The following is a 23,690-nucleotide window of genomic DNA, read 5'->3' as shown; positions in this document are numbered from 1 at the left end:
AGTAAGAATCATAGTTTAAATCACAAAAATCACTCGTATCTTATCGCTGTCACTTGCAAGATTGACAGATCACAAAAACTGTCTGTCGCGCACGTTAGCTTTTAGAGCAACAAGTTTAGAGAAATACAATTCATCCACACGCTCTAGATATCTTCTAAAAAATCACCACCTTGATAAAGAACAATTTCGGATGATATACTTATCGATGTTGATGTGGAAGTTTGGCTCATGTTTAGCACTAGCCTACATTTCCAGTTTACATACGTGACTTTCACTTTCAATCTGTTCTCAACCAGAAATGTAAACACGTCTAATGTTTTGGACAGAGTTATTGCTCTTTAAAATCCGCGGTAAATTCGAATTAAAACAAAAAATACCGTTATATAATATATTGCAAAACATTACAACAAATTCATTATAACAGTCATCTATTTCAGTTTCATAATTAACACTTTAAAAATACGAGATAAACTTTTTCAGAAGCACGTGTACTGCATAATTTTTTTCACGCTTTTTTTTTTTTTTTTTGATTGTGACGCAAACGTTCAGAACTATCGCCGATTTCTCATTATGAAGTGTGCCGCATCTGGACCCTTTTTCCCAGTCGCGGTCACATTTGTTGTTGGAGTCTAATTTTCAAGGATTTATTTGTTCGAAGGAATTTGATTTCGCAGTGAATAAATTTCTGAGCGTTGATTTTTTGAAATTTTGCACAGAGGGGTTGATTTAATGGGTGTCATCATACCATAAAATCAACGAAAATTAAATTTCTAGGAACATAAGTCGATTCACCATAGCATAGGAATTAAAATAAAGTGAAGTGTGTATAAATGTTACATTACAACAAGAGGCCCACGGGCCTTATAGGTCACCTGAGTATCATGAAACAACTTTCCAGCGATTGTATTTGGTTCGTGTTTTAATACAAAAGCCATGAAATTCACAAATTTTGAAAGAGGCACCATTGCTTATCAAACGGCAGATTTCAAAGCATTAATTTATTTTTAGTCAAAGTACCCCCCTGGTACCCCTGACCCAGAGGCCCTGAAATTATCTATTTTGAAAGAGGTCCCTTTCTTCATTATAAGGCCAGCATTTTTTTATGTTTAGGTTTAGTTATGAACATGAGAATAAAAAAGTCCAGAAGGAGAAGGAAATATAAAAAAAAATTTTTTGATAAATCAATTATTAACATTTGTACATTCTTTTTTATGCTATCCTAATAGGCTCCTTACCACTGGACACATAATGCTTACAAATAGGAAAGTAGAACATTTAATTGCTTATTTCATCATCTGCCAGTTTGGGCCAGTTATATAAATTTTGTGATGTTGATCAAAATATATTTTAAAAAATCAATTCTTTAAAAGTCTTTCAATATATCTTCATTTTTTTAAAGGCCGAGATTTTTAACTGTACGGTTTTCTCAGGTAAGGGGAGGGACTAAATTTTACGAGCGTGGTACCCCGAGGCATTGATGGTCGTGCAGACCGTGGGAAGCGCTAATCCCTATACACAAACAGTATACACAGGAAGTCAATGAGTATTACCTGTACAGCTTGCTGGCCTACTGTTCATCATACATGTAAAATTAGTAGATCTCGACATCGTGAATAAAAAATATCATTAGTAATAATAAATGATCATTGTAAAATTCCATAATTTCTGACATAATAAATATTAAAACAAGCAGAAATCTCACCGGTCGACTTTTGTAAAAAAAAAAAAAAATCTACGGTATGTACGTCATATTGTTTGTCACAGCAGCAATGACTTGAGTTCGTTGTTAAAAGAAATATAATGAAATGCAGGTATAAATTCAACAGTAAAAGACTCATCCTTGCCTGTCCCTTTCAAAATCTTAAAAACTATTCATAATTATCGTAAATATCGTAGCAATTAGATCTTCAATCACGGTCAAATAGAAACAGTTACTTCCCGTTTGTATAAAAAGCCGCGTGGTCCTATTTTTAGCAAATAGACATTCTGTATCTTGTGAAAAATTCGCCATAACGACTGTTTCGTTAAGTTAGAATTATATACAAATGTGTGTATTTTATCGATAAGTAAATTCAGATTATAATTAAAAAACTTACAACAAAATCTTGATTTATTGCTAACTTCTGTATTTCTTTTAAAACTATTTTTAACACCTGTGACCTTGAACAGAGGTAAGAAAGCACGTAACAAGAAATGCTCGGTTATAAAAAGGGAAAAGGAAAAGAAAGAAACTCTAAATACTGTAATAATTGTCCAGGCGAAGTTGTTACTAATCAGATATTTTGTTTTCAACCTTACTATCCATTTCATGTTAAAAATAAAAATGTTACCAGGTTATTTTTTCCTTTATTTTCATCGTAATTTTTTCGCTGCGTCTCAAACCAAGAATCTTTTTACGAGTAAACACAAAATTTCAGCCACCTATGCACTTTTCATTAAAAAAAAATTACACGATCTTGGTTTATTTTATTGAAACACTTTGAGATCATTTTCATTTTTTAATGTTTGTAATGCAGATAATTATAATCAATTATAATCAAGCTAAAATTGTTTGCATCGAAATGACCTCTCATTGGGATGGCAATTTAGCGGTAAACATCAAAAGACCGAAAGTTAATTTGATGGTGGCCACGCGTGTCAAACAAGGTGAAAAAGATATACACAGGGACTAGTAGCTAAATGTCAATCATTTTCAAGTACCCAATGATGGACCTTAATTTATTTCATTGACGGGGGAATCCAGACCAGGTAAATCTGAGGGCGGTGCTTATTATCTCGGGCTTTAATATGTGTTAGGTGAATGTGTAGACATTGTTCTAAAATTTACTTGATGCCTAAAATTATAATTCCTATCAGAAAACAGACAGAGAGTATTGGGGAGTAGGGTGAACATTTTTTCAATTAAGTTTGAAATAATTTTTCTGGCTGATACAAATGATACTACATGCCTGTATATATTTGTATATTCTTGCCTTTTAATACTTGAATTTTTGTTATTTCTTCAGGTTATTGTTTATTTCTTCCTCAAATGGACTTAACTTCTCCCATAGTTTTATTCATTACATCTGATGCATAAGCAACCCTTTTCTGAAGAATAATGCTTGGACTGTAAGCTATAACAGAGACCTAAGCAATGTCGCTGGCAATATGCAATAGCTACCACGGGCAGTTTAAAACCTGGGGGAGGAAAATAATTTACAGACACATACTTTTGAAACGAATACATCATTATCTCACCAGCAAGTCATTGTGCAACAAAGTTGTCAGCATTTTATTTGTCCTTTGAACGGGTGAAACGTTTTGAATGGCACTCTTATCGATGAATTTTACACTAAACCAAGCTATCTTCTCAGATCTAGCTTTATTTACCCGTCGTTTCATCGTAAAACCGGAAGTGCGAGTTCGTAAATTTGAAATCTCGATCCCGACTCAAATTTGACATCGGAAAGAAAATTTTTTTTATTTTTTTCTGAAAATTCAAAACCTTGAGCGGAGGGTTTGTAAAACTGAAGATAAAATAAATCCTGGCCTTAAATATGTAATTAGATCATTAGCAGGAGCAAAGGATAAGATGTTCAAAGAATTCATGCATTCACTATATAATCATTAGAGCCCCACCCTAAAACAAGAACCCCTGACGCTGGGGCCATAAAATTCACAATTTTGGTAGAGGCAATCTTGCTCATCATAACTGTATACTTAGTTAGTTTATTTAATACCCAGGAGCAGAGAAGAAGATTTTCAAAGAATTAATGTATTTTCACTATATAATCAATAAAACCCTGCCCTAACACTACAACCCCTGACCCTGGGGCCATAAAATTCACAATTTTGGTAGAGGCACTCTTGCTCATCATAACTATGTACTTAGTTGTTTTATTTAATACCCAGGAGCAGAGAGGAAGATTTTCAAAGAAATAATGCATTTTCACTACCTACTTATTTAGCCCCGCCCTAACACTAGAACCCCTGACCCCAGGGCCATGAATTTCACAATTGTGGTAGAGGACTCATTGCTGATTACAATCATGCAAACAGTTTGACTGCTTGATGTCCAGAAGTAAAGAAGAAGATTTTTAAAGATTGCATTAATTTTAGTGGTTTTGGCCCCACCCCTCAGGCCCCAGGGGGGCAGGGACCATGAAATTCACAATTTTTGTTCCCCTTCACCCACAGATGCAGTATACAAAATTTGGTTGAAATTGGTTTAGCGGTTTCAGAGAAGAAGCTGAAAATGTTCAAATGTTAACACACGACGGACGACGAACGACGGACGACGACGGACAAACACGGATGGCAGTAGGTCACCGGAGTGACTCAGGTGACCTAAAAATGTAAAATGTTAAATCCAATTCATCCACTTCGTGAAAGTTGAAATGAATACTATCTTTTTAGCCGGGCTTATTGCTCAAAGAGCAATTGCCGGCTTATGTGATCCTGTTCAAGGCAGGATGTTGACCCCATAGTCGCCATTTTAAAGTTACGTGCAAAAATATAGTTCTTATTCTCAACCGCTTTTGAGATAATACAAACGCTAAATAAAGCAACAAAAATAAAACGAAGTTTTATCTATATAAAATAAACATTAGTAGTAATGACTTTGAAAACTTCATCAGTCAAAGAACATAGTTCGTTAGCATAAGGATTTTTGATAATCAGTGTTACCGTAGTTCTCTACACATACGAGGTAAAGCAGGAGAGGGAACCAGACTGGCCTGTTTGTTTACATTCAGCTGCGGTACCAGATTTATTCTGATTCTGACAAAATCGGACCGTGGTATTAGGATTGAAAAACTCACTGTCAGTGTCTTACCATTAACGTGATTCATGTAAGAAATCCATTCTACTCTGTAAATGAGCCCGGCTTTCTGTACTTCTGAGTACTTTGATTTTATATATACGTTTAACGATTCCCCTCCTCTCTCTCTCTCTCTGTCTCATTTGTTCTACGTATGTTTTTACATTGTGACAAATTTGTTAATATATCTCACTATGTTTAACAATCTACCAGTCACCTACCTAAGGTCCCATCTGCAGTCCCCGCTAGAAATAGTTTATACTTCTCTGCTTCGTCAGAAATGGCGAACTTTTCGTACAACTCGTACAGCCTCTTACCATTCTGGAGAGTGATGGAGACATAAAGGGACGAGTTGTTACCTTTTGTTAACTGATGAATTACGTCATTTCCTGTATAAAAATTAATAGGCGTATTGCAATGCACAATTTTCTTAAAGAAATATTCCCCCAAAATCATTTTATTATTTATCTATTTCAACTATTGATTACCGCTCATGGGAAGAGTTCATCATATTCGACAGAACATTTACTTTTTCTCTTGTCCTCCACTATAAATATTTAATTTTTTCAAAGACCGTTCAGTTTATTGTTTCACCTTGGAAGAGGACAAAACACAAGCAATGTAATGCCCTCTGGTAAATGAAATGTTCTGTGTTTTTCCTCACATTGTCTCATTTAACTTTTCAACATTTTTCATGTTTTAGGAACTATCAATAAGAATTGACAAATGCTGTTTTGAAATGAGACCTTAATTTCCTTTGTTGACATGATACATAGATCACTTATCAAATATGAAATTAGAATAATGGCCCAGTTTTAATAGGATTTATATTTACCTATCCAAACATCCTGTTCCGGTGAACCGAAACCATTCTTATACTCCAGCCAGTCCCTGTCAAAGTCTAAGGATCCCTTTACTCGTTTTTGTATAACCTTCCAAAATAAATACGTCTATTTATTCATTTAACTTTTATAGTGAAGAATATCTGTTTGATAAGTGTATAAAAGATTCAGAGTGTGAGTTTCGTATCCACTAACAATCTTTTGTACGATAGAATGAGAGATTTCAATAAACTTTCTTTTGCCAATTTTAAAATTTAATTCATAAACATAGATACCGTCCACCCGCCTCTCCTTGTTTTCATGTCACAGAAAACTCTGATAGCCAATATGTCGGTACCATACGGGTAAATCTGGTATACACCGGAATTAGTGTGACCATTTTTACGCAGATCCTTGCAATCAGCTGCAATACGAACTAAAACAGAAAAAAAACAAACATGTATATATTTTGATTTTAGAAATATATGCAGGTTTGAAAAAGAAGGACCCTTAAAAAATTTACCTCTTTACTCTTAATATGTAATTAAGAAAGTCTTGCATAGTTTACTTAAATTGCTCTAGAAATGCTTGTAGAATAGTTATGGTCTATAGTTCCTGCATTGGATTTTTCATTCTACGTTTTAATGAGTGCATTTTTCCGTCCAAAATGAGAAGTATGAATATGAGTTTTATAATAAGAATATAAAGGGAAAATCTTCTATAGAACAGGGAAGCCATGATAAGTCACATTGAAAGTAAATAAAATTATCCCGTTTTAATCGCTTCCAAAATAATTCAGAATATTATTTAATGGTGCCAGTTTGCTTTTATACTAGGGACAAGTACTTTCCCTTATTGATTGATCATTTGAAACTCGGTTGAAAGTTTTATTAGAAATCTTTTTAATATACCGTTACAGACTGAAATCATATAGTATTGTAGATTGCTGAATATATTCCTGGAATTCATTATGGCGTAGTTTAGCTAGAAGAACCACACGCGAAATAAAATTACTCGCCTTTATTTTCATGGTGCTGAAATCAATGCAGCTGCAGAACTGTAGCTCTCAGAAAAAAAAAAATTGACAGACTGGAGAGCTACAGTGCCAACCATTTATTGCGCACAAAAAAGTGCGCTCAGTTCTTTTTTAATTTTTCAAAATTCTTAAATCAGCTGCAAAATAAGCTAGATTGAAAAAAAACCCTCTCTTTTATCAATTACTCTCCTAGTTGACCTCTGTACGAAGCGCTGGACCGAATTATCTTGCCAACCAAAAATAGCAGTATAAATAGGCGAAATTTCCAATGATCTCAATTTTAGGGGCAGGAGGGCTGTTAACAACAATTATAAGGAATGTTTTATTCTGGAAACAGTAAAAGAATATGATAGGAACACAAGGTAAGTAATATTTTTAGTTGACAGTTATAATAATATTGAGAAATAAATCGAGAAACAGCCCACATTTATGTAAATCAATGTTCAGTTTTCTTTCAATGGGTGGCACAGTAGCTCTCCAGTCTGTCATTTGTTTTCGGAGAGCTGCAGTTTTGCAGCTAAAATCTAAGTAGAATCTCTTAATCAACTTTCCATTTCTAAAATATTTTTCTAGGGATTTGACATTGCAGATCCCTTTTGCGTTAATAAGTACTCGCGAAAAACCAGGAATCTACATTATTATTTCTCTCTTAATATTGTGTATTTCAGGATATTTATATTACTGCTTCCCTCGTGTATGAAAGGCTATAGGTTCTATTCAGAAAAATGATATTGAAACTAAATCACTTAAGAATATGTAGGGAAAAATTTCTCCTATTAGGAACAGAAAAAGCCATGTTTAGTCATATTGATTTGGACTTATTCTTAGGTGGTAGATTAAAGTTTGTTCAAATTATGATTCTCCCTCCCCGGGGAAGGAAAGGGCGACAATGGCGATTTCTGCAATGGAATATGTAGTAAAAATTCCTTTTAAATTGTTCAAGAAAAGTAAAGTCACAAGTTATATTGATGTAGAGTATATTCAGGAAGTTCAGAATTCAAGTTTAAATTCAAGCCAAACCACAGCGTGCAGACTAAACCGATTTTTACTTTTTCTTAGCCAATGTGCTCGGGTGAGGGGTGTGGCCCATGGTCCTCTTGTTCTTAGAAGTAAGCATATTTATTTGTATTCGATAAGGATCCGGGTAAATATAAAAAGAAAGAAAAATACTTTAAGAGCGACAATATACAGATGTTCCTTTTTCCAAACCTTGACAAACCAGGTCCGTTATCCAGGTCCCGTTTTTATGGCACACGATCATTCCGGATCCTCGCTGTTCAAAGGAATCCAAGCATTTAATGTGCATTCGTTTTCTTATTCCTATTCCCTCCCATTTTTGTACATTCCATGTGGTATTTTTTATTATATCGACAGGGATTCCACAATCTGATGAAGAAAATTTCTGTCAATTAAACTAATTTCAACATTTCCTAAAAAGTAAGATTGATTGATTGTATGTTGTTTAGCAACCCTATCTCGAGAATTTTTCACTCACATGGAGACGCAACCACTTGTTAGTGGAGAGCTACGAATTGCATCATATACACGGCATTTAGGGCCACTACTCCAGTGAGGGGTCTTTCACGTGCCAGCACCTACTGCGACACGGGACCTCGGTTTATATACGGTCTCATCGAAGGACCGGTCTCCACGTTGCACACTCGGATTTGAACCCGCGACATAAGGATCGACTCCTAACTTCGCGACTGACACTCTAGCCACTGCGCCACGAGAGCAACATTTCTTAAAAAAAAAATTCTAAAGGTGTTTAAAAGGTGGATGAAATGTGACGAAAATGAGCAGCAAAGATGCTTAAAATGTATTAACTAATGAAACGGAAAAATATTTGTCCCCTGGTCAAATTTCCCAAGCTTAGCATTTCATGTTTGGTGGTTAAACGAAATATGAAGAAATTTATACGCCATGAATGAGAACATCCCGTGCGAAAAGTATCAGAATATTTGGACGTTTCAGATTGAGTTAAAGAGCTTTTCGTCTGCATGTGAGCTTTAAAACTCTACAACAATTTTATGTAATTGTGATAAATTAAAGCAGCAACGCTGCACTGGATCGTACAGAGATTTTTGTACCATTACAAGTAGAGCGCTCGTTCCGTGATAGGGATCGAGTTTGCGAGTTAGGATCTCGGTCCGACTGACCTTAACCGATTAAATGTGGGTAGCAATTGTTCCTTCGTCATGCGCTCGGCACTTAAAGTGAAAGTTACGGGCCCCACTGCTGAGACCGTAAAAGCTGAGGTCCATTCTCACTACAGGCGTTGATAAGATAAAGATCCCTCACTGCTCAATGACTCTGAGTGCCGAGTAGAGGTATAATTTGAAGTCCTTCACTACGTTATATGGTGACGTCTCCACAGGAGTGGAAAATCTCGAATGGGACGCAAAACAACATATAATCAATCGTTTCTATCAGAAATTAAACAAGCTTATTCAGAGAATTTGTGTCCCCCGCTTAGGGAAAAAGTATAATATGCGCAGTTCGGGGGAGGGAGGGGGGGGGAGTCGGATCCCCCTGACTGAATTTGTAGAATTATTAAATGTATACTGAAGCAAATGAAATATGCCAGTATGGATATAAAGTTTTGATTGCTTATTCTTTATTGTGTGCATAGAAGATTCTTTTTATATGGAATATTTACCACACTCTAACGATGATTTTATGAGTTTGTAAAAGCCAAACCTCATAACTTTTTCATTTGACATGCTGAATACTATCATTTAAAAAAAAAATTCGGAAAAAAAAGAAAATGGAACGTCCAAGATTCAAACCAGGGACATCTCACATACGAAGCGAGAGACATACCACTAGACCACAGAACCTCTTTAAACTGATGGAAATGATATGCAAAGATGAAGTCACATACTGTATATATTCCCGTTCGATGTTGTCAAAATTTTGCACAATACATGGTGTCTAATTTAACCTTTATTAAGGACAGATGATACAAACAATTTTTTTCTTTGAAATAGATTTTATATCATGTCACAAGTTTAGAAATGTGGATGGTTCTTAGAATTTTTTCTCCTAAGAACTGGAATATGAAAAAGACTTGGAAAATATTAGTAATATTTCAATGAAAAATCAAATATAGACAAATCACATTCAGTAAAGGTTTACAGGCGAAAACAATTTCCAGAATATGTTAACATGGTGCTAAAAGTGTAATATAAACTTAAGAAAAATATACCAAGCCGGGTGAATTTTATAAGGAAAAGCTAAATGGTAAAATTCAGCCTATGTGATATTGCTATTTTTTTGTCATTTTGATCTTCCTCTTAAAATTCACCTGGCTTGGTATATTTTTCTAAGGTTTATATTACACTTTTAGCGCCAAGATAACATATTCTGAAATTTATTTTCACCTGTAAACCTTTACTGAATGTGATTTGTCTACATTTATTTTTTCATTGAAATATTACTAATATTTTCCAAGTCTTTTTCATATTCCAGTTCTTAGGAGAAAAAATTCTAAGAACCATCCACATTTCTAAACTTGTGAAATGATATTAAATCTTTTTCAAAGAAAAAATTTGTTTGTATCATCTGTCCTTAAACAGTTCTAATAGATGTAATAAGAATATAAAGTCCACCGAGACTGTTTTATACGTAATAACTCTTCTCATGCCCCTGTGCTAAAAATAGCGACATGTAATACAAAAATACTAATAAAACAAAGGCGCAGGACACTTTGAGAGGGGTGAGAGAGGTCCTAGGGAGTTTTGGTATAAAATTACATTGCAAGAGCTCAAAATCGTCTTGAAATATCGCCCGGAAAGGAAAGTGTTACACACGGAGAGAATGTATAAATTTACGACCTTGAACTTTGACCTTTTGACATCAAAATCTTTAGTCCTCAGGGAGTTGCTATGCAACATTTCATTGCGAAAGCTCAAAGGGTTCTCGAGATATCATGTGGAAACGAATGCGTTACAGACAGACAGAAAGACGGACAGACCCAAATTAATATCCCCCACTTTTCAAGCGGGGGACGAAAAAATATATATACAAGATTATTTTGTTTCGCATAACTGATTCTATACATTCAACAAAGTATGCAGTCCGGAGCCTTTTCCGGGGTTTGTATAGAAAACATAAAGTTCCTAGGCCTTGATTAATATTTGAATAATTGAAAATAATTTACTAAAATTTCCTAACGCGGTTCCTGGTTTTTATCTAAAATTCTCTTCAATTATTAAAATGTTTCTCTTTATCAATATTTCTCTTGACTTCCTGCATGACAACGAAAAACAAACTTCACAACGCAAATAATTTGGAAACGTAGCTATGTTAAGGCTTTCAGAAGCATTTATTTGCATTAAAGCATGTCTAAAAATCCTAAAACTTCAAACTCGTTTTTATTCCAATATGTTTATTATGATGGGAAATCTTAACAATTGGAACAGGGGGGTCTTATGTTGCAATATCACATTACCTGGTTGATTACGTGACTCTCATCTATAATTTTTAAAGTGCTGCACATAAATCGCTGCCGGGATTAGTACTACATGTAAGTGCTTTACCATTTTTCTTTACATTTTTAGCTCTTCTGAGCCAAAGGTTCAAAGAGCTAATGCTATTGCCATTTGTGCGGTTTGCGTCGTGCGGTGTGGGTAAACTTTTTAGAATATGGGCCATAACTCAAGAACCCCTTGACCAATCCTTGTCAAATTTGTCATGGGGTATCCTTGGCCAAAGGGCTACATGTACCATTTATACTAAAACTAGGGGTTGGACCCGAAAACAAGGGGAGATAATCAGGAAAATAAAACCAAAAGTACTGTTTGCTAAAAAAAATCATCTTCTCCAGAACCACTGGGCAGATTTTCAATAACCTTACTTACAAGGGTCAGGATATGTTGAAGAATGAAAATTATTCAAGGCATAACCCTGGGGCAAAGGACGTGGTCTCAAGATCACTCCAAAGTTGACCATAATTTACACTTAATAGGAACGTTGATACTTCGCTTACTATAAAGACTAGCGTAGGATCATCAAATCTTGTACATTGCTGCATCTTAAGACTTCACATCATGTTAACACAAAAGTTGGTCACGGTGACCTACTTTTTCAATTTTACGGGCTTTCATTTTCAAATTGATATGGAGGCATAATTCGGACACTTTAAGGCCTATGATCATCAAACTTTGTCAGTTGATGCATCTTGGGTCCTCGAACAACGTCAACTTAAATGTAGGTCACCGCGACCTACTTTTTGAATTATGTGACTAATATTTTCTAAAACATTTAATCCCATTATTTCAGACACTGAGAGGTTTAGAATCAACAAATCTTGTAAGTTGATGAATCTTGGGGCTATCAAACATATTTGAGAAAAAGTACGTCACTGTGACCTACTTTTTGAATTTTGCGGGCATTTGTTTTCAAATTGTTTAAATGGCATATTTTGAATACTTTCAGACCTATGAACATCAAACTTTGTCAGTTGATGCATTTCGGGTCTTCAGAAAATGTCGACCAAAAAGTAGGTCACGTTGACCTACTTTTGACATAATATGGAAATATTTAGGTACCTACTTACAGGCTTAGAATCATCAAGTTTTGTCAGTTGATGCATCTTGGGTATTCGGAATATGTCGACCAAAAAGTATGTCACGGTGATCTACTTTTGACATTTTATGGCTATATTTAAGTATCTATCTTATTGGCTTAGAATCATCAAACTTTGTCAGTTGATGCAACTTGGGTTTTCGGAGGACGTCTACCAAAATGTAGGTCACTGTGACCTAGTTTTGAACTTTATGGCTATATTAAAGTATCCCATGTACTTACTGGCCTAGAATTGCTAAACTTTGGTCATTTTATGCATCATGGGTTTTCGGAGAATGTCGACCAAAAACTAGGTCACAATGACCTACTTTTAATTATCTCAGGTACTTATTGGCATAGAATCATCAAACTTTATTAGTTGATGCATCTTGGGTTTTTGGAGAACGTCGTCTGAAAAGTAGGTCAAGGTGATCTACTTGTAGCATTTATGGCTACATTTCACTATGATGTACTTAATGGCTTAGAATCATCAAATTTTGTCAGTTAATGCATCTTGTGTTTTTGCAGAATGTTGACCATAAAGTAGGTCACAGTGACCTACTTTTGAATATCTCAGGACTCAGGTACTATTGGCTTAGAATCATCAATCTTTGTCAATTAATGCATCTTGAGTCCTCAGGAAATTGTCTAATCAAAAAGTAGGTCACCGTGACCTACTTATGGTATTTTATAGCTATACTAACTGGCTAAGAATCATCAAACTTTGTCAGTTCATGCATCTTGTTAGAGTTAGAGGCTTCAAATAGAAGTGATAGATTATACAATTTATCAGAAGAACGATTCAAGGCCCTTGGGCCTTTCTTTTACTTGTAAAAACAGATATTCGTAAAACACTTCTGCCCCCCTCCCCCAAATAATTAGATTTTTTTTAAGTCCAAGGGACATAACTCTGTCGAAAATTCCTTGAACGTACCCAAAATAAAATTTGACCTAGATATTTTTATGATATATATGTATACCAAATTTCAATTCAGTATATGCAACCGCTGCAGAGGAAATGAACGGCCACTGATTGGATTTATTAAGAGAATATTCTTCTCTTATAATTTAGACCAAGAAATTAGACAAAGGACATTTACTTAAAAAACCCTTAAACGTAAAAGGCAGTCAAGGGACATTAATTTTACAATAAACACTACATACGGTTGAAAAACAAGACCTGAGTAGGACTTCATTTCTCATACCGGCGTACGCCGAATGCACCGTTTGACCTTTGGTAACCCAGATCTTTACTTCATTTGACCGAGGAAGGTTCGGCGGTCTAAAATTATATACCGACGAGGAATTCGTTGGTCTTAGAAATATGGCGGACGGCTCGAACAACTGCTAATGCAGTTACTTTTTCTTACCATTTATACATGTTCTTCAATTGTTTGCACAATTTGAACAAATATCTATTCATATATTTAAAATCTGTTGTGAATATTTTCTAAAAATATAAATATTTTCTTCGTCAGGTCAATTTTTTTTTAAAATAAATTAATCAACTTTTTTCGCTACGACATGGTGTGAAAAGTAAAAGGTCTTGATTGCTTATAATTTTGCTGGGTTTATTTTTCTCCTGTTTACTTCATTTGGCAATTAGCCCTTTTACACCGGTCATATGACCGGCACAATTTGGTGTACGCCAATGTGTGACAAATGAAGTCGGCCCCTGAACCACTCTCTCTTCGAAATGACTGCTCAAGTTGGAAGTGTATTAATGTCATTTATATATTAATAATTTATTATGACGTCATGTCGTGATAGTTCAGGGAAGTAACTGCATTTGATGTATTGAAAAAATTTCGGGAAGACTTGTCCAACCCGCTGTAAGAGCAAAAGCTGAAAGGGGAAATTATCATGGCACCAAAATGTGTAATAAAAAAGGCAAAATGGTATAAAAATACATCTTTCCCGACTCTTTTTAGGTCACCTGAGTAACTATTGCTATCTGTCGTCGTGCGTCGGTCGTCCTGTGTTAACATTTCAACATTTTCCACTTCTTCTCTGCAAACACTTACATGTAACCAATTTCCACCAGATTTTGCAAAAAGCATCTATGGGTGACGAGGAACAAAAAATGTGAATTTCATGGTCCCTGTCTCCCTGGGGCCTGAGGGGCGGAGCCAAAACCACTAAAATTAATGCAATCTTTCAAAATCTTCTTCTTTACTCCTGGACATCAAGCAGTTAAACTGTTAGCATGAATGTAATAACCATTGAGTCTTCTACCAAAATTGTGAAATTCATGGCCCCAGGGTCAGGGGTTCTGGTGTTAAGGGGGGGACTCTATTGATTTTATAGTGAAAATGCATTAGTTCTTTCAAAATCTTCTTCTCTGCTCCTGGGTTTTAAAAACACTAAGTACATAGTTATGATGAGCAAGAGTGCCTCTACCAAAAGTGTGAATTTCATGGCCCCAGGGTCAGGGGTTCTGGTGTTAGGGCGGGGCTCTATTGACTGTATAGTGAAAATGCATTAATTCTTTGAAAATCTTCTTCTCTGCTCCTGGGTATTAATAACACTAACTAAGTACATAGTTAGTTATGATGAGTAAGAGTGACTTATTCAAAATTGTGAATTTTATGGCCCAAGGGTCAGGGGTTCTGGTGTTAAGGCAGGGCTCTATTTATTATATCATGAAAATGCATTATATCTTTGAAAATCTTCTCTGCTCCTGGGTATGAAATAAACTAATTTTGTGTAAAGTTATAATGCCTCAACCAAATTTGTGAATTTCATGGCCCTTGTGTCAGGGGTTTTGCCATCCGGTGTAAGAAGGGGGGTCTCTTTGGATTGTGTAGTGAAAAATACATTAATTCTTTTAAAATTTTGTCCTTTGCTACTGGGTATTAAGATTATGATCCAAGTTTATACATTGATGAGGAAGAAAAATGCATCTAGCAAAATAGTTAATTTCATGCCCCCTGGGTCGGGGGTATCGGAAGGGGGGATACATTGTCTGAAAATAAATTAATGCTTTGAAATCTGCTCTTTGGCATAAATCAATTATTTATGATCAAATAAAATCTATGATAAAATTTCCAAAATTTTGAATAATGTGACTCCAGGGTCAGCGCTTCCTTTGGGGTGTGGTGGACAACTGGTTATAAAGTGGAAGTGCATTTTCTCTTTGTTACTTTGATCTGCCTCTTGGTATTAAGTAAACAGAGTAAGTATGCTAAGTTTTATAATTGTGATAAGCAATGGTGCCTCTTTCAAAATTGTGAATTTCATGGCCTCTGGTTTAAAACACGCACCAAATTCAACTGTTGGAAAGTTGTTACGTGATACTCAGGTGACCTATAAGGCCTATGGGCCTCTTGTTGTGAAGTACTGCAAATTATACAGTCCAGTTAAATATATGAATATAGATATATATTCAATGCTCATGTTTATATTTTTGTGTCGCTTTCAGAGCATAGCGGCACTAAGGGATCGCTTTACCCGGCGTCTGTCTGTCTGTCTGTCACACTCTACATCTCAAGACCTGTAACCACACCCTATATCTCAAGAACTGTATGAACTCTAAGAGGTATGGCACAGGGATGGGGTAATGGTAATTGAATGTATCTAATTACAGATTTGGATGTAATTGAAAGTAATGTGTAATTGGCAAAATTTTTAATTACAAGTAATTGTAATTTAATGAATTACTTTCCAAAAAGACATGTAATTCACAATTACATTTCAATTGCATTTAATTACACTGATTTTAAATTAATGAAAAATAGTCCGCCCCTCCATCTCTTAAATATTATTTAAGAAAGATTTCTGATCTTTTGGACCAAATATTTTAATTGTAAGATTTCTTGAAAAGAATTTTAACAGTCATTTTTCCCTTTTCAAGTAAATTGCTGTTTAAATATATCGCCCCTTTTCATTTTTTAAATTTTTTTTTGTAATTTAATTTATTACATTTGCAAAGAAATTGTAATTTAATTAATTACATTTCAAAATCCATGTAATAGTAAGGGTAATTTATTTGTAGGTTTTGGGAAAGTAATTGTAATTTAATTAATTACTTTCCTATGTAATTGGCCCCATCCCTGGGTATTGATATTTTGCAGATACATGTATATTACTTGGCACCATGGCTTTTGTGTTTTACCATGATTATCGATCTAGTGACGCTTGACCTTGAGCTTTGACCTACTTTTCAAGATAAATCATAGTGCCGATATACAGCATACATGTATTTTTGACAATTAGAAGGTAAGACTATGCTATTTAGCATGTGCACTGTTTGTCACAATAAATTATGGAAAATAAAAGCACAATATATAATAGAAGCTGAGACTAAAAGGGTAAAACTTGTAGGTATTCAAGAGAATAACAATGTCTTGTTAAAGTGAATATACAAGTAAAATTTGAACGTCCTAGTAACAACAAGATGAAGTCGAATGGAGAGGTCAAAATTATTGGTACCCAAGAAAATATCTTGCATGTATCGCAAGAAATACACTTGCAAAGTATAAAAGCGCAAGAACCAACCAATCAAAAGTTAAATTTTAAAATTATGCAAAAGTTGGTCAAGATTCCTTGGTGAAATGTCTTTGTACTCAAAAGAGATCTTGCCAATCAAACCAATCAAAAGGTTATGGCCGAAGATGTCCCGAATCTTCAATTACGCGGCCATATTAATAATCAAAACGTATATTTATCAATATTTCTTTTATTTTAATGAATAACGATTTATTTTGTAATCTCACCTGACAAAACGCACTCGCTTTGTCCAAAAGGCTTTGGGATGCATTTTTCGTTAATTTGACAGGTTGAACCTGCACACGCCTCCCCGAGAACCTAAAAATTAAATATACAAAAAAAGAAGATAATTCTTTTTTAAACAGATCAAAATTAATGAAAATTATTGACAAGAAATACAGATAATTAAATTGTTCAACAGATGAGAAATAAGGAAATTATGAATCTGAAAATCATTTTCATAAAATTATTTATTTAAATACCCCATACCCGGATTTGCAGATTTATGAAATCATGTAGTGAAGCGAATTTAAAATGCCAATATTGATATAAAAATTTAACTTATACTTTAAATGAGTAAACATGTATGAAGTTTCCTGTAATATAAATATTTATACCAAAATATTTTTTTTACACACCATATACAGCTGTAACGTACGTCATAACTTCTTTATTTCAGATGCTAAGTATCATTTAATAAATGTTAAATGAATATTCCGAAAAAAGGATCAATCGGGATTTGAACCGTGGGCCTCGCACATGCTAAACGAGAATCTATCCCCTCGACAGAACTTGATTAAACGAGGATTTAAATGCAAAAGATACGCCATATACGTATCGTAAACATATTTACATCACGTTTTCCATTGAAAATTTTTTACAAAAAACCCAAGTGGGTCTAGTTTAGCCTACAGGCCTTTGAATCTCTTAAAAAAAATTGTGTGTGTAAAACAAAATGATAAAGGTATGGAACTCTTACACTGGGTACCAAGTTTCGCCAAAAAAATGTTTTTTCTAATCAAATGCTCTAAAATTTAACTTTAGATTTAAGTCTGTTTATAGATAAACGATCTTCATTTCTATCAAAGCTCATTCCGAAATTTCTGAACTTCTCGATATATTCTGAAATCAATTTCAAAAATGACCTACTTTCTTAAATACTCGACATTAGCTTGGGCCCCTGTAGTCCGAAATATCTGACGTTTTCCAGGCTTTTTTTACGATTTTGATGTTTTACGTGCCAAATCATAACAAGAGCCTGGAACACGTCAGATTTTTCGGACTAGGGCCCCTGGTCATTCACATGTAAACAGACATTGTTTAAAGTGCAGAGAAGAGTTGCATGGTATTTGCAAAATCTTTCAACATTTTAAAGTTGATTTCTTACTCCAGATTGTAAGGTTAAGTTCGTAATAGTTCCCTTCGAGAAAAATAAATATGAAAAAGTCTACAACAAGTGCACCGCCATGTTGATTATGAATGTAAAAGAAGCTATGTTTGAACGAATTTGTTCTGGATGTATGTATGATTTACCGTTCGATTTTAAGAACAATTAGACCACTAAAATGTTGTTGACTTAGTAAGATCATATGACCAAATTAGAGAAAATCTTGTAAAGCTCGAATGCAAATGAGCAAATATTCGTTGAGTGTAGAATTAATTCCAGGGAAAAATTTTCCCTTCGTTCCCGCTTACAAATTAGTGTAGCTCTTCAAAGGCCCAAGCTGAAGTCGAGAAAAAAAATTAAGGTCAATTTTGGAATTGATTTCAGAATATATCGAGAGGTATAAGGAATTACACAATGAACTTTGGTAGTAATGAAAATTGTTTATATATGAACACATATGGATAGAAAGTAAAACTGTAAAGCACTTGATTTTAAAGAAATTTATTTGGGAAAGTAAGTATCCTATGAAAAGAGTTCCATACCTTTATTTTTTTAACACCTCAATTTCTTTTCTAAGCGATCTAAAGGCCCGTGGTTTAACCCAATAAAAATATTTATGATAACAAATCCAACTGATGCGTTTGTTTTTATTTAACTCGATCGAATGAACTTAATTTCAATTTGATAGGTCATGATTATTCATGAATTCAATGAGCAATGTTGAAATAATTATAATTTATTTATTACTAAATTCTATGTGACTGTTGACTAATTGAGCTTTTGCACAATTTTCTATGAATAATACTTTTTTACATTTAGAACACAATGTGTGGATGTGCATATTACCAGGAATTTCCCATTTCTTTACCTTTTCCGGGAATTTTGGAACTTCGAGTTTTCGGATAGCGCGGGTATATGAGCTTGTTCACTTTTTCTTTCATTAGATATGACATAGAGGCAATTATTTTCCTACCCCCTCTTCAATGTATAGCATTTGATTTTTAATATTTTGTATACTTTTAGTCATAAAGATATTTATTTAAGGAATGAATTTAATAGCTACCCATTTTATACGGTATGAACAGGGTTGGAACAGTTTACGCTTTTTTATAAACCGCTTATAAAAAAGCGTAAACTGTTCCAACCCAGTTCTTTGCTTATAATTTATTTTTATTCATTTGGTGCAAGAAAAAAAGATAATTGTTATAACAAAATGACTTTAATTTGTACAAGATTTGAATGTAACGTCAGGCGGATTGATTCGTTTTTGATGAAAGTCATTGTGACGTAGGCAACCCATTTTATACGATATAAAGTAATTTTTTTATCCAATCAAATACAGCGTTACAACCAGAATTAAATTATTTGATATCGATTATCTACCATATGTTCTCTACATAAATACCAGGACCATTAACTGTTAAATATTAAACTTATGTAACTAGTTTTTATTTAATAAAAAAAGAATATACTACTCATAATAATATACCAATAATAGTAATATAATATGGGAAACATCCTTCGATTCTTCAAGTTAATTCATCGTTCTTTCAGTGTATGTTTCAATATTGAAATTAGACCCCCTCCCCTCTCTTTTTCATCTCTCTCTCTCTCTCTCTCTAGATAGAGAATACAAAGATATATATTTACCTCATCCCAGTTCTTAATGTCAGTGTATAACCAGCTCGAAGCTTCTTCGTAAAGTTCTGGTCGGGTTATCTTGCTTTCAAAGTTTATTTCACAAAAGTTTGCGCCTTTGTAATAATTGACCGATTTGCACCTTTTTGTTCTCAGACACTCTTCAACACAGTCCAGTATGCTATAGTTCACGTAAGCTTCAATCATTCTATAGAGAAGTCTGTAGCCATATTGTATGGAAGAATATCCAGCTTTTAAATCTCCATGGTAGCATAAAAAAATATGGAGGATAATAAAAACAGTTTTTTGATATTTGAAGATTTTCATGATTCCTGTTAAGTTAAAGCAGCGTTTATAAATGTTAGAAGAACGTTCTTGTTAATAATCCTCACAGTGGATATAAAGCATTAAACCTCTAGATTTAAGTTTGTCAAATGCAGTGATCAACGATTTTCCCATTGCGTTTATGCCTAGTATTTAATCAATATAATATATTGATCAATAACAAACAATTATATATTGATATTAACCTGATGAGGAATGGGTGAAAATATATTTACATCGTTCTCTCCGGCTTTGAGCCTGCGTAAAATTTCACACTGAAATATTAACAATAACATTGAACAATAAATAAACTATATCAATATAGAGAATATACAAAACGAAAAAAAAAAATAAAATAAAAGAGCAAGATGAAGAGCATGCTTGTAGAAGAGTTTTATCTTATTCTAGAAGAAAATAAATTCACAAACATGACAAAATGTAGCATGAATTTACAAGTTCACCAAATTGTCGTTTTTAAAGCCATTTTCAACTGTGCAGATTTCTTTTATTAATTTTTTTTACTTTAAAGCTTGAAAAACATTGTTCTTTTGGATAAACAAAGGATGAGGATTGTCTCATTTCTAGTATCTAAAGAAAACAAGAGGCCCACGGGCCTTATAGGTCACCTGAGTTTCATGTAACAACTTTCCAACAATTGAATTTAGTTCGTGTTTTAAACCAGAGGCCATGAAATTTACAATTTTGAAAGAGACACCTTTGCTTATCATAATTATAAACTTAGCATGCTTACTCTATTTACTTAATACCCAGAGGTAGATCAGAGTAACAAAGAGAAAATGCACTTTCACTTGATAACCAGTTGTGCACCCCATCCCAAAGGAAGCACTGACCCTGGAGCCACATATTTCAAAATTTTGGAAATTTTATCATAGATTTTATTTCATCATAAATGGTTGATTAATACCAAAGAGCAGATTTCAGAGCATTAATTTATTTTCAGACTATGTAAACGCCGCCCCCTTTCCGATACCCCTGACCTGGGGGCATGAAATTAACCATTTTGCTAGATGCACCTTTCTTCCTCATAAATATATATACTTGGATCATTAGCATAATACCCAGGAGCAAAGGAAAAGATTTTCAAAGAATTATTATTTTCATCACATAATCAAAAGAACCACCCACCCCTACACCCCTTACACTGAATGGCAAAACCCCTGACACAGGAGCCATGAAATTCACAAATTTGGTTGAGGCATTATAACTTTATACTAAATTAGTTTATTTAATACCCAGGAGCAGAGAAGAAGATTTTCAAAGAAATAATGCAATTTCACTATTTAATCTATATAGCCCTACCCTAACACCAGAACCCCTCACCCTGGGACCACTCAAAGAATCACTCCTACTCATCATAACTTTGTACTTAGTTTATTTAAACCCAGGAGTAGAAAAGAGATTTTCAAAGAATTAATGCATTTGCACAATATATTCAATAGAACCCCGCCCTAACACCAGAACCCCTGACCCTGGGGCCATAAAATTCACAATTTTGTAAGAGGCACTCTTGCTAATCATAACTATATACTCAGTTAGTTTATTTAATAACCAGGAACAGAGAAGAAGATTTTCAAAGAAACAATGCATTTTCACTATATGAGCAATCGAACGAACCCCGCCCTAACACCAGAACCCCTGACCTTGGGGCCATAAAATTCACAATTTTGTAAGAGGCACTCTTGCTAATCATAACTATATACTCAGTTAGTTTATTTAATATCCAGGAACAGAGAAGATTTTCAAAGAAACAATGCATTTTCACTATATGAGCAATCGAACCCCGCCCTAACACCAGAACCCCTGACCCTGGGGCCATAAAATTCACAATTTTGGAAGAGGCACTCTTGTTCATCATAACTATGCACTTAGTTAATTTATTTAATACCCAGGAGCAGAGAAGGAGATTTTCAAACAATTAATGCATTTCACTATATAATCAATAGAACCCCGCCCTAACACAAGAACCCCTGATTCTGGGGCCTTAAAATTCACAATTTTGGAAGAGGCACTCTTCTTCATCCTAACTATGTTCTAAGTTAGTTTATTTAATACCCAGGAGCAGAGAAGATTTTCAAAGAAATAATGCATTTTCACTATATAATTAATAGAGCCCCGCTCTAACACCAGAACCCCTGACCCTGGGGCCATAAAATTCAAAAAATTTGAAAGAGGCATTTATGCTCATCATAACTATGTACTAAGTTAGTGTATTTACTCAGGAGCAGAAAAGAGGATTTTCTAAGAATTAATGCATTTTCACAATATATTCAATAGAGGCCACCCTAACACAAGAACCCCTGACCTTGGGTCATAAAATTCACAATTTTGGAAGAGGCACTCTTGCTCATCATAACTATGTACTTAGTTTATTTAATACCCAGGAGTAGAGAAGATATTTAAAGAAATAATGCATTTCACTATATAATCAATAGAGCCACGCCCTAGCACTAGAACCCTTGACCCTGGAGCCATGAATTTCACAATTTGGTAGAGGAATATTCATGCTAACAGTTTGACTGCCAGGGGAGCAGGGACCATGAAATTCACAAATTTTGTTCCCCTTCACTTATAGATGCTTTATGTCAAATTTGGTGGAAATTGGTTGAGTGGTTGCAGAGAAGAAGCTGAAAATGTTCAAATGTTAACACACGGCGAACGACGCACGACGACGGACGAAAACGGATAGCAATAGGTCACCTGAGTTTAATCAGGTGACCTAAAAAGAAGACGAACTTAAATAAAATATACATTAAAAGTTATTCTATCAAAACAAAAGGAATTGCAATTACTAGTGAATATTTTTATGGTATTGGAAGACCTTATTTTCGTGGGATCGAATAATCTTATATACTGCGCCTTTATTTATAACAATTAAATTTTTTTCCCTAAGCTTTTATAAAGAAATTAAATGAATCTGTCGAGATTGTAAAATAGGAACAGTTTGGGATAAATTTGTTTAACATTATAAATTGGGTGTATTTTGCGATTGCAATTTACGAAAAAAAGATACTTTGCCTATGCGCATGTGATATACCAATTGTCAAACAAAGTAACACCAGAAATCAAAGCATATTGAAGGAAAAAAATTTGGTTAATTTTATGATCATATTTAGTGTTTGGTGAAATTCGGTCTTGTGGTTATTGGGAAGATTTTTAGCAACCAGTACTTTTGATTTTATTTTCCTGATAATCTCCCCTTGTTCACGGGTCTGAACCCTAGTTTTAGTATAAATGGTAGATCTTGGACCAAGGATACCCTGTGACAAATTTGACAATGATTTGCCATGGGGTTCTTGAGTTATGGCCTATATTCTAAAAAGTTTGTAAATCATGTATGTGGATTCCAAAAATACTTGATTAAAAAAATATTGATACTTTTTAAAGCAGGATCCAACCTCTTTAAATTTTATCTTAGAATATTGCTCATAATCAGCTTTGAAAATAAAAAAACTAAAAACAAATCATTCCTTATTTTACGAAATCTTGGATAGGTGTTAGATATGCATGTAGCATGGTGCACAACAAAATAAAGTTTGTGAATGGGTTCAAATAAACCGTTAACCGAATTATATAAAGAAGACAATAAATGGACATTCCCATTTTATCAGT

At 34.2% G+C, this 23,690-nt stretch overlaps 1 protein-coding gene across 1 annotated transcript; it reads right to left on the bottom strand.

The window, feature by feature from the left end:
• Positions 1 to 5,011: 5,011 nt before the first annotated feature.
• Positions 5,012 to 5,942, bottom strand: LOC134246520 (ficolin-1-like). Its single transcript, XM_062728907.1, has 3 exons — positions 5,916 to 5,942; positions 5,634 to 5,730; positions 5,012 to 5,187 (listed from the first exon to the last, which is right to left on the bottom strand). The coding sequence occupies exons 1-3, from the start codon at positions 5,940 to 5,942 to the stop codon at positions 5,012 to 5,014; spliced, it is 300 nt and encodes a 99-aa protein (XP_062584891.1).
• Positions 5,943 to 23,690: the final 17,748 nt, after the last annotated feature.

Source organism: Saccostrea cucullata, unplaced genomic scaffold, assembly GCF_032062105.1.
Source record: "Saccostrea cucullata isolate Sc308-1 unplaced genomic scaffold, CSIRO_AGI_Scuc_v1 ctg3410, whole genome shotgun sequence".
NCBI classification, from domain to species: domain Eukaryota; kingdom Metazoa; phylum Mollusca; class Bivalvia; order Ostreida; family Ostreidae; genus Saccostrea; species Saccostrea cuccullata.
This window is presented reverse-complemented; position numbering and strand designations above follow the sequence as displayed.